General features: G+C 46.8%; 1 protein-coding gene across 1 annotated transcript in view; it reads left to right on the top strand.

Annotated features, from left to right (window-relative positions):
• The window catches only part of COL8A1 (collagen type VIII alpha 1 chain), a 99,384-nt gene that overhangs the window by 79,200 nt on the left and 4,393 nt on the right, over positions 1-15,791 (top strand). Inside the window, exon 4 of the mRNA XM_068160664.1 lies at positions 14,083-14,398. Within this exon, the coding sequence (XP_068016765.1) occupies positions 14,086-14,398 (313 nt within the window). The 5' untranslated portion in view covers positions 14,083-14,085. The remainder of the gene's footprint in view (positions 1-14,082; positions 14,399-15,791) is intronic.

The raw sequence follows: 15,791 nt of genomic DNA, 5'->3' as shown, positions 1-15,791 counted from the left end.
AGAATTTCTTCCTAATATCCAGTCTAAATCTACCCTCTTCCAGCTTAAATTCATTCCCCCTCATCCCATGACTACAAGCTCTTGTAGAAAGTCCCTCCGCAGCTTTCTTGTAGCCCCCCTTCAGGTACTGGAAGGAAAACCTGAGCAGGGTTCTTGACCTAACACAAAATTAACTTAAAATTAGTGTAGGTGCCCCATCTCACAGTCAAATCAACCACACAAGAGAGCATTGTTGTAAACATTGCTGATAGCCCTTCTCTTTGGAGAAACAAGACTCCTTTTTCCTTGCTATTGAGATACCTGCCCAAAGAATTTATTCTTCATTTGGCCAAGCCACGGCCTGTAGGTGGCCATGAACCAACGGTTCAGAATTTGGTGGACAAATTTTGTGGGGAAGAAGATGACTTCACAGAATCACCAAGGTTGGAAGAGACCTCAAAGATGATCAACCTGTCACCACAGACCTCATGACTAAACCATGACTTCATTTACGTGCACTGGTTTTTCCAATAGCAGATCTTGTGAAGTCAGTCATTGTTGTCCTAGCTGCATCACCCTGAGAGCAGCTGGCAGGTGCCTTAACTACTCCTCTGCCTTGGGGCAAGGAGAATCTTTAAAAATACATATCTGATTCAAAAAATAAAAACAAAAAGCCAGATTTTGAAACAAGAAAGGAGGACTGGGCAGGGAAAACAGAGGCCTTAGCTGATTGACAATCCAGGATATAGAACCCTTCAGTTCCTAATCCATGAGAGGATGTTTGCATCTGGCCCCATAATGGAGTCCACATGCCTGAATTAGATGCCAGGGCTCCACGCATGTATGTAAAGGGAGTTAAGTGCCTCAGAGGGGGATTCACAAAAGCCACTGTTTGGGGAGCTGCCTAAGCCAGCCAAATAGGAAAAGCTGAAGATTGCAGTTCATCCTAAACCCTTCTAAACTCTTCTGGGTTTAAGTACCTTCTGGTGAATGAAGTAAACAGGCGCAGGTCCTGCGCCTATAGGTCCTGCGTCTAAGCCTATAGACCACAAACCTCTTCTGAAGCTCAAGCACAGTCTTTAGGCTATGGAAAAGGGATCTAATTTCTTCCTTGAGCAAAGGGTGTTGAAGTGTGCATTTCCTAACTCCTAGGCACATCCAAGTAAGCAGGCTATAGGCATAAGCTCCCAGGAGGTGGGTAGGAGCTGACACAGGTCACGGCAGACACAAGGAAGCCTGGAGAGGAGTCATGAGAGATTCTGTCTGAATGCTTGGGGGGTGTCAGCAGGCAAAGGGAGCCTCAGGTCCATACCCTGAACTAAGCAAGGTTTATGCACTGGGACTAAGCAGCCCTTGAGAAGGATTCTAGGGACTTGCTTGGTCAGGCAGTAGCTAATCAGTCCCTGATCAGGGACTTGGATTTCGATTATGGACTTTAAACTCCCCCTGCAATCCTATTTCCTTTTGTGCTTCCAGCCCCCACCTCTGCCCTGCAGTGCTGCAGGCAGCTGAAGGGAGGCTGGTGTCTGGCCTTGATCCAATTTAGCAGCTGGGTAGCAACAGCTTTGTCAGGTTATCTCTGCTGGCACAGTCCTTCGTCCTGGCTGCAGCACTGATGAAATGCAAGCGCCAGGTCCTGCTGCAGAGATTTTATGACAGTTAGGAGAGCTGAGCGCTGACCAGCTTTATAGCCTGTCTGTCTGCTAGTCTCACAGTTACCAGTGATTGTGGGGCCAAATGGCTGCACTGAACATTGTTTCTCTTGGAGTAGAGTTGAGAGACTTAAATGAGTGAGCAATAGTATTTGCTCTTCAGTGTTTTGCTTTGTTTGGGTCATTCCAAGTTGACAGATAAAGGTAATTGCAAGTCCTGTAAACGATAGCACATTAGATTGCATATGGGAAATTAATTCTGCCTCATGACCATATATTATCATGGATTGGAGTGTGTGAGTGGGGTGGGAGAGTCTTTTATAGAGTCATAGAATCATTTTGGTTGGAAAAGACCTCTAGGTCTGAGGTCCAGCCATCAACCTAACACCACCATGGCCATCAAACGGGGTCCTGAAGTGCCATATCTGCAAATTTCTCAAAACCTCTAGGGACCTTGTGTGTGTGTTTCAAAAGTATTTTTTCTTTACTGTGCTTTTAAGAAGCAGAAACAGAACAGAAACATTTCCTGTAAGCATTCACTGAACCAAAGTTACAAGTTGTTTCACAACTCAGGATGAAGGGGTTTTTTGTGGTCGTGCTTATCTCTGCGCTTGTGGAGTGGGAAGAGTGGCATCTCTGCAGGCCTGTACCTGCTAACACTTGTTAACAGCTACTACAATCTGCATCTCTGCCCAATGACTAGTCAAATGTTGAAGCAGACTTGACTAAGAAGCATTTACAGAATTAACCAGGCTGGAAAAGACCTGCAAGATCATCAAGTCCAACCTATCACCAAACACCATCCTATCAACTAAACCATGGCACCAAGTGCCTCATCCAGGCTCTTTTTATACACTTCCAGTGATGGTGACTCCACCACCTCCCTGGGCAGCACATCCCAATGGCCAATCTCTCTTTCTGGGAAGAATTTCTTCCCAACCTCCAGCCCAAACCACCCCTTGGCACAGCTTGAGACTGTGTCCTCTTGTTCTGTCACAGGTTAGCATCAAAGTTTAGTATTTATTATTCTATTCTATTTCTTAGCTGCTGCACAAGAGAAGACAGAAGGTCTGTCTGGCATAGCACAGGGATATATGTGTGTAGTTCAGCCATTGTGGCAGAGCAGAGGGGTACTGTAGAGTTTGTGCTGGTGATGGCACCCAAGCTGCCAGCTTACGAAGAGATGTGCATTGGTAGGTCCACTGTCAATCATCTAGCACTTTCAACTTCAAGTTTCCAACAGCTATGACCCAGAGGACAAAGGGTCTTTTATAAAAATTAAAAGCCCAGTTTTCAAACCATCTGAACCAAATGAGTGCTTAATTGTGGCTACTGTCCTCTTATTAGGCACCGAGAAAAGTAGTGTTGAAAAAATATAAGTTACTCACTTGGGAAATACGATCATGGGATCCCATCTGCTAGATTGCTCTGAACAGAGCAGTCACAGGTCATGACTAAGGCCAGCACATCCCTTTAAATATGATGATATCTGTAACACTTTATAATAACAGCAAAAAATAACTGTTGCTAAATTATTCTAAAGCATCCTTCTGATTTCTATCTGGGTGGAGTAGTTTAGTATGTTTACCCTTCTAAGGCAAGATCATTCCTTCCACTGTTTGAGCAAAGGCAGGAAAAGTACATGAAGGGCAGGAACCTTCTTAATGGCAAATAACCTTCCAATAAAAATTGTCTGGCAGACAGGAGGGTTTTTTTTTCAAGAAAAATATTTTACAGACATTTGTGATTGTTTGCCTATCTCCCTTGGACTGGGACTTTGGGGTTGCAAGGAGCTGCAAAGTTAGGACACGGCAAATAAAAGCAAGGGAGAGACAGGCTGCTCTTTCTCTTGACAAGCTCATTGAGCACAGTGAACAGTGGTAAAAACTCATCTCTGAAATAGAGCCTACTCTAAAAAAAAGAAAGAAAGAAAAAGTCATGAAGCTACATGAGGGTGAGAGCCAAGAAAACACATTTTGTCCCCCATCAAAGCAAGAAAAAGAACAGAAATGCTACGCCGTGCCAGTTTCAGAAAGAGGCAATCAAGGACATTTTATGGCAAGAAGGCAACATGTAAGGCCACAGGATTGCAACAGGAGTCACAGGGAAAAAGGATTTGTTTCAAATTAAGATCAGGCCACGTACTGCAGAGTCCCACACAGATTTCTTGCTTTATTATTTAAGAACTCCCAGGATTGTTAAAGTAAACACTGTCCAGGTTGCAAAGGCCCTAGGAAGGGGCACACGAAACAAAGATTCTCTGTAACCAAAAGACTTCAACCAAAGAACCAGTGCACACGGGAAAGACTCTTGATCAGACTTCATGACCTTGATGCCTTGTTAGAAATTAATTTCTCCTGTCTAGATCACTGTGAAGCTCTTCAATTTAGTCAGTATGTGTGCAATGCTAAAAAGAGGAGGGAAGAGGAGGAGAAATAAAGTGCTAAACTTCAGAGAAGTTCCTGTTCCATCACTGATAATAATGGAACTAAAATTCACCCCTTTCCACAGAGCCAATCTTCCTGCCTGCCCCAGGCACCCTAGAGGTGCCAGGAGCCCTAACCCCCTAAAATGCCCCACTGCAGAGCATGGGCTGGACCTCAGTAGTAATAGAGCCAGACACCTGCCTCCCTCAAAGCTGCAGCTGGGCTCCATCCACCCAGGAGAGGCTCTATCCACACAGTGCAGCCTTCCTACCTCCAAATGAAGACACAGTGACAGCGGCTGTGGCATGGCAGCTGCCTGTGGGGGTGAAAGGCAAGTCAGACCTCAAGTGGCACCAGCAACTGAAGCAGCCCCTGCCACACCTCAGGATCAAGAGAAGCACACTAGCAGTTTCTAGCCAGTTTTAACTTGTCTCCTCAAGTTTGTCACCAAGCATAGCTTAGCTGGTCTGAAAGATCAAGCCTACATGAATACTGCACCTGCAGACATCCACACTGCTTTACATGAGGTTCAGTCTAATCAAAAGACAGCTTATTTTAACTCCAACACCTATAACAATCATTGTCATTACCAATAGCACATCTGTAACCAGGACTTTCATTTCTGTTGCCTCTTCTGGGGAAGTGGTCCAGAAAAATAGGTAGCCTAGTACCTATGCATGTTATTTTTTTCTACTTTGAGTACATCACTTTTGATTCATCAAATGAGCAACTAAAAGTTCTCTGAGCAGTAAAACTGGTCGATACCCTTCACAATAAGACTCTGCCATTTTTAACTATTTGGATGAAGACTGAGGATATATTTATTAGTTGCCACATAAAGAGACAGTCTTCTACTCTCACTTTTGTCTACTCACTACATCTAATGAGACAGAGCACTGACAAGCTTACCACTGAACTCTGCAGATCCTTCACTTGTCATCTAGAGCCAATTGCTGGCGTGTGGCTTGTTCACAAAGCTGTAGCTGGCTGAACCAAGAGGTAGTGAAATGGAAACTTTTTACACTTCTAGCAGTGAGTTTAATTCACAGCAGCGCTGCTGGAGGCACTGCTTTAAATTAAGCCAGTAAAATGCTGGGATGCACTTGCAGACCACTGTACCATAATAACAACTGTACCATGAAAATTTGGGAGGCTTCAGCTGCACGCAGCCAGCACAACCTGTCAGTTTTAAACTAAAGCAGAGTAGATTTATATTGGACATTAGGAAGAAATTCTTTACTGTGAGGGTGATGAGATACTGGAATGGGTTGCCCAGAGGTGTTGTGGAGACCTCGTTCCTGGAAGTATTGAAGACCAGGCTAGATAAAGCTTTGAGCAATGCGGTCTAGTGGGAGGTGTCCCTGCCCATGGCAGGAGGGTTGGAACTAGATGATCTTTAGAGTCCCTTCCAACTCAAGCCATTCTATGATTCTGTCCCAGGGCAGGTTAAGGCCAAGGGTGAGGAGCAACAGCTGAGAAAGGGAGGCTTCCAAAGAAAGCTTATAGATCCCTGTCTACACTGTTTCACAACCAGTAATCACCAAGCACCTTGAGGTTCAGCCTACTGGATGAAACACTTCAGTCTGAAGCACATCTTCAGTTTGTATTTATTTTGGGGTAGAAGACTGGCAATAGATGTGAAGTGTTTTCATCAAAACAATCCCCAAACTAACAATGCCCCCAGGAGATGTCTGGATGATTCTAAAAGCACTTCCATGAAAAGCAGCCACGTCGCCAGTGAGCCACACACAGCAAAACTATTACATCTGATACATCAAATTCCTTGGACGATGTCAAAGCCTGTGCCCTGTAGGGAGCCTCTTCTGCAGCACCTGGTAGCAGGACCACTTCAGAGGAGCCCTCAGTTCGGTTCCCACATTGAACAAACAGTTTGTGCTCGGACGCATCAGCTGCCAGTCCCAGGCTCAGCACCAGGAGGCCGATTATGCACCGATAAGCGGGGAGGAAACTCTGTGCTTTGATCACTTTGTGTGTTCCACATTATCAGGCATGAGTTTATGTGCCTCACACAGCTGGTCACTGAATGGGGAGCTAGTGGCAGTTGCTTAAGTATCTCCATCAAAGCTGCCCGCCACCAAGACTGTAGGCAAGCTGCCCAGAAGAGAGCATTAGGCAGAGGATTCGAGCGCATGCCGCATGGCAGAGAACAGGAAAATGCATTCAAGGGCAGGTATTTGCTAAATCCTACCTATAATTGATTCTAATCCCGTCATTAAAGTTGCATGCTTCTCAGCAAACATTCCCCCGTGTTGGGCCTTCCTCCCCACCCCCAGGTCAGGCACCGAGCCGTGCAAACAACTACATGCCACCACGCAAGAGAGCTGCGTCCCCGGGGGCTGTGGTCACCCGGCCAGTGATGCCCAGCTTGCTGATGCTTGTCACGGCTCCCTGCCATCTGACTGCAAGTAGCTGTCAGGCATTTTCCAACAAACAGCTTCTGGGCCAGATCCTCAAAGACATACAAGAGACTCACTCCCCTGGAAATCACTTACTAGCGCCAGGCATCTGAAAACCGCCGTAAATCACAAGCTTCACGTCTGCCTTGAGTCGGCAGAGCCCTGTGCCTGGGAGTTAGAGGTTATGGAGATGCCAATGTAAGCATACCCAGATTTGCAGAGAGAGATGGAGATGCCTACCCAGACCCATGTAGGTGGGCTCCCAGCAGATTGGGCATGGGGAACAGACTAAAGGCAACATTATCATCTGCATTGCCTGATTTTTCCTTCTCACCATAGGATCATAGAATGCATTGGGTTGGGAGGGACCCTCAAAGGTCATCTTGTCCAACCCCCCTACAGTGAGCAGGGACATCTCCAACTAGATTGTGCTGCCCAGGGCCCTATTAAGTCTGATCTTCAATGTGTACATGAATGGGGCCTCCACCACCTCTTTGGGCAACCTGTTTCAGCACTTCAGTACCCTCATTGTAAACAACTTCCTTCTTCCTAATGACCAACCTAAATGCACGCTGCTCTAGTTTAAAACCATTGCCCCTTGTCCTGTCACCACATGCCCTTGGAAACAGTCCTTCCCCAGCCTTCTTGTAGGTCCCCTTCAGATATTGCAGTGCTGTTATAAGGTGTAACAACCACAACTCTCTCAGCCTGTCTCCACAGGAGTGGTGCTCCAGCCATCTGATCATCTCTGTGGCCCTCTTCTGAGCCCAGCCATGGATTTACAAATGAATAACGTGAGAGATCTCTTCACTCATTGAAAGAAAAGATCATATAATTACCACTGAAGTGAAAAATACCTTATAGACAACCATCAGGTTTTAAGGTTAAGCCCTTTTTTCAGATGGTTTCACACTTCTCTCACAGAGCAACTGCAGGCACCATTTTGAATGAGAAAAAAAAAGCCTCTGCCACATGTTGAATATTTCCCATTAGCAGCAGGTTTATGCATGTGTGCATTTTAAAATGTTTATTATGACAATCCTTGTTATGACTGTCTTAGACTTAATAAATACCACATGATAATCAGACACAGTTGTTAGACCTTGAGCAAAATATGATTGAATTTATTTTTCACATACTGAACAATAGCTGTTTCTTGGTAATCTAAACTCAACACAGACTACTCAACACTACTTTGTCTCCTTGGAGGGGACAGTGAAAAGAAAAGAGGCATTGGGGGGGGGGGGGGGGAATAATAAACCTGATCTCTGTGGAAGAGTTTCCTAAGAGGCAAGAAGGCAGGATTACATCTACCATAAATCCTACTTCCCTGCCTTCTGAATGTGCAGGCCCTCAGAAACCCTTTAGCAAAGTGAACTCTTTGCCTACTCAAGAAACAGGTAGCACCTTCAGTGAAGCTGTAGACATATTACCATAGAACCCAGCAGTTTAAAGGAAGCATGTCTTAGAAAACAGGGTAGCAGGGTAGCTTATTTGTTATTGAAGCAACCCTAAAAACAGACACAAAAATAGTGTTTGTGGAAATTTTGTAGCTCTTTCTTACAAACCTTTCTCTGACTCCCCATGAATTGCCTCTAAGTTGTGTTACATGGAATTCCCCACATGATTTGTCATCTCCATTGCATTATGCTGTCCTTTCCTGTCTCTGTATGACAAAGAGAGACTTTAGAGAGGTTCATGATGTTCCTTGGCAATTGGGCCTCCCACTACCCCCAATAGCAGAGCCATCCCTGGCTGCACCATTGTAGATGTGTCCAGAGAAGGGCAACAAAGATGGTGAAGGATCTAGAGAACAACTCTCATGTGAAGCAGCTGAGGGAACTGGGATTGTTTAGTCTAGAGAAGAGAAGGCTGAGGGGAGAGACCTCATCACTCTCTACAGTTCCCTGAAAGACAGTTGGAAAGAGGTGGGTGTTAGTCTCTTTTCCCAAGTATCAGGTGATAGAATGAGAGGAATGACCTGAAATTGTGCCAAGGGAGGTTTCGGTTGGATACTGAAAGAGTGGTCAGGCATTGGAACAGGCTGTGCAGGGAAGTGGTAGAGTCACCATCTGTGAAGATGTTCGAGAAATGTGTGGACATGGCACTTTGGGACGTGGTTTAATGGCCATGGTGGTGCTAGGTTGATGGTTGGACTCGATGATTTTAGACTTCAAAAAGAAGTTTCAGACTTTTCCAACCAAAACAATTCTGTGATTCTCTGACACTTGGTAATACAATCAGGTGACTTCAAAAGTAGCTGTGTTCCTAACCACTTTTGATCTACAGTCAAATACAACCTGAAGAATTTAGCCTTTTAGCATCAAGTCTGGTTTAGTAGCCCTCTCCTGGGCACAAATTCTGCAGAGTCACTAGGATTTTTGCTTTGCAGCAGTCATTTTCCATGTGGAAACTTGAACACTAGCAAATCTGTCCCCTCAGTGCAGTTGGGAGTGGGTCCCTGCAGCTTTAGGCAGCGCCTGTGAAAGGGTCCCTTCAGCAGAAGAGTCACCAAGATCTACTCATGCCTCATGCCTCTTTGGTAAATACAGCAGCTCAAAAGCAACATGTGGTAAATGAAGCCCATAGAGCTAATCTCTCAGCAAGCATTGCAGAAGTTTTGAGACACAGGCAAATTTCAGTTAACCCCAAAGTAATCACTACCCAGAGTAATCACTAGCCTGTAAGCATCGATAAATCAAGGTCTGGCTTCCCCTCTTTGCAAGACCACCTATGGTTCCAAGCCCCATGTGGACAGGCATCACTCTTTCCATACATTCTTTACACAATTAGGCGAACCCAGCCATTATTTCTTCACACCAATTTAAGAATTACAACTGCTGGTACATTCTGTTTTGTCTTCAGTTTCTAGTGACAAATGCAAATAGCCAGAGGAAGGGCCTTGCTAGTTTTCTCTGGAGAACAGTTCTACTGAAGAGATTATTGAGAAATGTTCTCACTTGAGCTTTGCCTGTAAAAATGTGTTTTTACAGAGACTCTCTCACCCACAGAGCCAGCCACACAAGTTCACCCTCAGACAGCTGAGCACTGTGGTTTAGGGTAATGCTCCTTCATCCTTCAGAGGCTTGCCCCACCCTAGGTAAAGCAAAACTTTCATTGTGTCTTAATCTGAATGACTGGTGCAAGATGACATGTCACATACTGTGAAGAGACAGTTGCTGCTCCTCCATCTTCCTGCAGCCATTCAAACAGCTAAGGTAAAACTTTGCTCTCTCCAAGCCTTTGGCCTCTCTAAAGATGCACACTCAGATTTATTTACCATAAATATGTAGACACATTCCCACTGCTTTCTGACAGGAACCTAGGAGAATCCCATTCCAAAGCCAGCTGATTGCTCGCTGATGGACACCTTTGAAAACTCATCAGATCACATTACATGAACATGTTTGGAGATGATCTCTAAATTGCTTGGATTTGGGTGAAGGGTGTGGGATGTCTTCCACTTTGGCTGCATCTTCAGCATGGGATATTTTCCTCCTCACTCTAGTATTTTCCTTAATACTGCTAGGAAAATCTCCTTTTGCTCTTCATAAGCTCTAGAGAACCTAGCCAACATTTAGGACCTATACACTTCTAAAAACCAAGAGCAAGATTTTCAGTAGATTTTAGGTGTTCAAAGATGCTGGTAGTTTCCTAATGAGGTCTTTAAACAATGACAGTTGTGCACCCAGGCATTCTGAAACAAATTGCATAGCAGAAAACAAGATCTTTGACCTCTCTCTCTCTCAGTACATAAAAAACTCTTTAGAGTAGCTGAGCAGCATGAGACAGGCAAAGAACTGGAACACTGAAGGACCATCCCAGGCATCCTTCATGCTTCAGGGCAGGCTTGCCTTATGGTGACAGTATCTGACAGTGATGATCCAGCTGGACTCAGTGCCAGGAAGCAGTGAGCAGTAGCAGTCACACACATGACTCTACTACATTTCTCATCAAGACTAATTTTTGTCTGATCCCTCCTTCCTTTGGGAGCAGGGGGAGAGACAAACTGGATGGCCGGCGCCGAACACGGGGTCTGCTGGAAGCACCTGGGAAGCAGCCTAAGACCCAGACAGTTCACATGAGGCCTCTGGGGAAGCTCTGACTTCCTCCCACAAAGATGTCGGCCAAGTCCCATCCATCCCGAGGTTGTTCAGTAAATAAGCCCCCACCTTCCACCTCAGCTACTCACAGGCACCGGCCCCAGCCAAAATCAATAGATGAGAAGCAATTTGTCATTTCCAAGCCACAGTGTTTTGGTTGAGTTAGAAAGCACTGAAGGAAACACAGATGTAGTGAGATCACCTCATTTTCTGGAGCCTTCCTATCTGTAGGAGTGTTCCCTCAAAGTTTCCATCCCGTGTGCCGCAGGGCCACGCCTGTGATCCCGCAGGTGCACGGTGTGACGCTGGGCACGGCCGGGGCAGCTTGGCGCGGGCGGCCGAGCGTGTCCCGCGCTGCAGGCAGCCTGCTCTCTCCCCAGAGGACATTTTTTCCCCAGCTCTATCAAATAACTCCCCCTCGCACACAAAGCCCTTGCCTTGTAATAAAAACAAGGAGGAAAATCACATCCAAAGGAATTTTACCTATTTCCTTCTTCACTTATTCCACTGGGGTTATCTTGTAAAAAACAAACCAAACCAACACACCCTCACACTGGTCACCAGCACAACAAAGTAGCCAGGAAACTAATTTAATAACCTCACTCTTCATACCTGTAGGCTTCAACAACTATTTTAAATCATCCAATACCTTCTAATTTTTTATTATTTATTTTTTTTTTGCCAGAAGGTTTTGCTGCATTTCTCTCTTCACACAGGCAATGCTTTCCTCTTGGGAGAGATGCACAGAAGGCTGCACACTTTGCAGTAGCTGGGACTTTCTCTGCAGGCTGCTGCAGGGGTTTGTTACTCTGCAGAGTCAAAGCTGCAGGCAGTTACTCGTTATGACACAGAAAGGCCAACAGACAGGAGGGCGGCTACCGGCTCCACGCCCACAAAAGGCTTGCTTGGGGTCTGTGTGCCCAGGTGAAGCTGCAGCAAGTTAATGTTACCACATCCCAGCTGAGACACAGTCACTGATCACACACAGGCTGTCCTCCAGCCCACTGCCACTGAGCTCTAAGCAGAAATACCACGTCCTAAGGCCCTAATCCTTCAGCTTAGTGCAAAGCAGCCAGCCGTGGGCTAAAAGCCACATCCAGCTCACTGGAGATGAAGCCTTTGCTGAACAAAGATGAGCAACTGTGCTTGGGATTTAGCTACACTTACAAACTCCTGTACATCTTGGCTCTGGTTTTCTTTGCCACATGGCAGCTGGTTCCATCCAAGATCTTAAATTCCTGGCAGAGGAAGTGACTAGAGACTCAGCTGTGCAACAGATGCTCCATCTAGTGTTTATTCACTAATATTTCATTTTCTGGAGTAGTTTCCTGTGCTGTTAACACATAGTTCCACCTCTTCTCTAGTTCATTTGTCTAATTAGGATCACTAGAGAAAATATTAACTGGTCTTTCTAACTACACATTAACTGCACTGATTTAGCCTCCACTTACACCTTCAGGGAGGGTGATAGACTGATTTCCACTGAGAGATTAGATCTCTTAGAACAAAAAGAAGGAGAAATGTTAGTTTAAAAGACCTAGCCAGCATTTCTCCAGGTACTTTACTAATGCAAAGTGAATGGAGAACTTGGAGCAGGAGTAAAAACATACGAACTAAATGACACCCAATGTTACCACACAGTCAATAAGAGAAGCAGTATCTTTGGGATGGTCTATGCCAACCCACCTGCTGAGTGGGGAAACTCTGGGGCTGGACTCCTCTGGTGCCACTGAACAGCCAGGGAGTTCAGCAAGTTGCACAGTGACCCTGCAGCCTGCCCTCACCCTTTGCCCACTGGGCATGAGTCTCTTGTGTTGCAGCCTCCCCTCCCAGCTTATTCGGAGGCCCTTTTTGGAGGCCTGCTGCAGACTACAGAGTGTTACAGGAGGTGAGCACAGCCACTTACTATCCCTTCCACCATAAATATATTTCCTGCCTCCATCCTCACCTACCTCTTATATTTTCCCCGAGCTCTCAGCGGTGGCCTCAGCTGTCCAGAGGCAGGTCTCTGTAGGGTCCCTGCATGGACACATCCTAGCTCACATCGGGTCAGCTGTGCTCCAAGTGAGGAGGAGTCTCCTGCATGCTGCAGAATCAGTCAGTGCAGGGAAGCCCTGTGAGCAGCTGGGCTCAGGTAGAAAACAGTCACAGCCAGAAAAGCTTCTCCTCACAAAAGATACCTTCCAGAGCACTGGGAGCATGGTGCTGAGCTCCTTTGCAACAGACTGAAGGGCTTCTTTTGTCCTAACCCAGGCTGCCAGGGAAGGACAAGAAAGCAAGCAGGTGGTACAAAGCACTCACTGATTCCTCAAACCACCCCAGTCACACCTGGGCTCAGCAGGGCCCAGCAGCTGCTGGGAGTGAGTCCCAGTGAGCAGGCTGGCAAAGCTCTGCTGGTGTGCCTGCATGGTGAGGGCTCTTCCAAGGGCCTGGGTTGGGTGCACTGTGTCTCTACTCGGCGGAAGTGCAGGGACAGAGGGACAGCCATGGGCCTGGTAATTGCCATATGCATGTGAAAAGAGCAGGACTTGCCTGGTGGGTTTGGTTGTGGGACAAACTGCACATTACTCAAACACATGGAGTCTCCTTGTTACCTCAGGCTGCCCCCAAACTTGCATTAATCTGGGTTTTTTCCAGTCCCTGACTTGCTGCTTACCTGCTCGTAATGCACTTACTGCAGACAGGAAAGCCAACAGCAGATGGGATGGAAGGAAAAGAAAGAAAAACCAAGGCTGTCCTGCTGTGTTAGCAGGGATCACGAGGTGCTGGGTTGGGCTGCCCGGGGAGGGAAAAGTCTGCAGCAGGGGAGACCTTTAGAAAGTAGCTGCCCAGCCTCGGAGAAAGGCCTGAAGGCAGTGATGGCCCAGACGGCCCCTAGGTGGCTCAGTTCATCTGGGTGAACGCTGAGAGGAATTAGGGCCCAGTTTCCAAGGAGAGCCGGCAAGGAGCTGAGATAGAAATGCAGAGCCCCTGGAATCTGCAGCCACGGGGCACAATCCTAGACACAGATCTTAGCTACAGAAACTGAACTATGGAAACCATAGCAGAATAAGCATTGATAATTCAGCTTCCGTGAGCAGAACGCTTTGAAGAAACTCCCACATGACCCTGCTTACCCTTTCCCTGTGCTGGAGCTTGCAGCTTTGCTCACCAAACCCCATGTCACAAGCAAGACAGCAGCAAATTGAAGCTTGGGGATGGGAGGGAGCAGGTCCCCATATGGACAAACTGTAGAGGGCACCACTCAGGGTGTGCAGGGGAGTATAAAACTAAATGCACATAAGGACATTAGCTGTAATAGTATTATTTGAGTAAAAACCTCCAACAAACCAGATGCAGACCTGCTGCAGGATATCCTTGAGGGCATTACACAAACCAGAGCCAGCTTGCAGAGGTTTAGGTCCAGTTTGCTGCAGAAAACAAGAGCAAGTTGGCCCTACCAGGAGATGCACAACACAAAGCAAACATTTTCTGCCAACTGTGGCTTTTGGTGTGTTTTTTGCAGGTGATGGCTGTGCTGCTCTACCCTGTGCAGCTGCTGGCAGTGGCTGTCACCATTTACCTAGAGCTGGTGAGGTCTGCTCAAGGTGGTGCCTACTATGGGATCAAGCAGCTGCCACCCCAGGTGCCCCAGTACCAACCTCTTGGACAACAAGTACCTCACATGCCACTGGGCAAAGAAGGCATTCCAATGCAGCACATGGGCAAGGAGGTGCCCCATATGCAGTACGGGAAAGAGTACCCCCATCTGCCTCAGTACATGAAGGAGGTCCCACAGATGCCTCTGCTTGGCAAGGACATGGCTCCCAAGAAAGAGAAAGGTAGGCTCAATACACACCTTACCACCCCTGCACAGTCCTGCCTGGTGCCCCCAGCACTTTTTGACCCAGGAGGACAGAAAATGGAAAGCAGGCTGCTGCAGGCTGGGCACAGCACCCAGGTGCCCCATGGACTTGGCCAGCTTAGTGCCTAGACATAGGTGGACACCAGCAATTGGGCCATGGGGTCACCATATCAAGGCCACAGTCATTCTCCAGGCTGCAGCACAGCCTCTGAGCACCCCTATCTTTGAGCAGCCTCCAGTAGCTGAGGCTGGCCCCAGATTTGTTTAGGTGTTTGTCTGAGGCAAGGAGTAACCTCCTTAATCCCACCTGCCTGCAGGAAATCCTCTAAGACAGCCCAGGTGTATGAGTTGGGGTCCTGCTTGGAGATGCTCCCATTCTTGCTGCAGCAACCAGATGTGAAATAAAAGCTCAGAGCCCCAGGATTCAAATTTACAGGACTATCATGGGTTTGCCTGGATTTGCCCAGACCTTATGATTTAGAGGTTTGCAGAAAGAAACATCCAACTGCTCTCCTGACCCTGCAGTCCTCTTGCTGTAGGTTATTTGTGTGTGTAAGGGAGCCATTACTGCACAAGTTTGCATGTCCCAGTGCTTTCAGTATTCAGGAAAGGAAGTTTAGACAGTATTAGGATATTGAGGAAAGCAACCAGAAACAGCCATTGTCATAAAACCTTTGTGAGGAGAGCAAGTGTCTGTGCATCTTCACACAAGATGGTTAACTCTTGTTTTACTGAGGGATCAGCATTACCTCAGCCTCCACTGGCTTCAGATGGAAATGGAAGATTTCAGGGCCTGTTTTGGGAGTGTCTGAACAAACACAACTGGCTGTAGTAAAACCAACCCACCGTGTGAGCAAAGGTTTTCTGTGTGCAAAAAGCACAACCCACGTGGGGAAGGAGGGTTTCTGCTTCCCAGAGAACAGCCAATTCTCTTGTTCTGAAACCTTATCCCTTCGCTTCCCCAAACCTCTCACTTCTTGATCCACTTTAGAGCCAGAGAGAAGCAGACTTTCCACTTAACCCCAAAAAGCATGCAGCTTGAAAAGCAAGCAGCCCCAGCACAAGCACTCCCACACGGCAACTCCCTCCCCCTGACCTGCAATGCTAAGTGGTCACACACACAAAAATGTGGGTTTGGACAATAAAAACATTTTGTGAAGTGCTTAGAAGAGCTCTAACTGGATGTGGCTGTGCCAAAAACCTGTGGGAGCTTAGCAACACTGGGTAAGGCTGTAGGTTCTCAGGAACATCTTCATGGGAACCAAAGCCTTGGTGGAAATGCAGTCATACCTACTGATCTTAACTGATACCATCCTTTAGAACTAATCTTGCTAGTGTAAGCCCCTCCCACAAAAGCACTTTTATGCCAG

The sequence above is a fragment of the Melanerpes formicivorus genome, unplaced genomic scaffold (genome assembly GCF_026170545.1).
Source record: "Melanerpes formicivorus ecotype bairdi unplaced genomic scaffold, bMelFor1.0.p_v2 SCAF_51, whole genome shotgun sequence".
In the NCBI taxonomy this organism is placed as follows: domain Eukaryota; kingdom Metazoa; phylum Chordata; class Aves; order Piciformes; family Picidae; genus Melanerpes; species Melanerpes formicivorus.
Note: the sequence above shows the minus strand (reverse complement) of the source record. Positions and strands in the feature narration are given on the sequence as shown.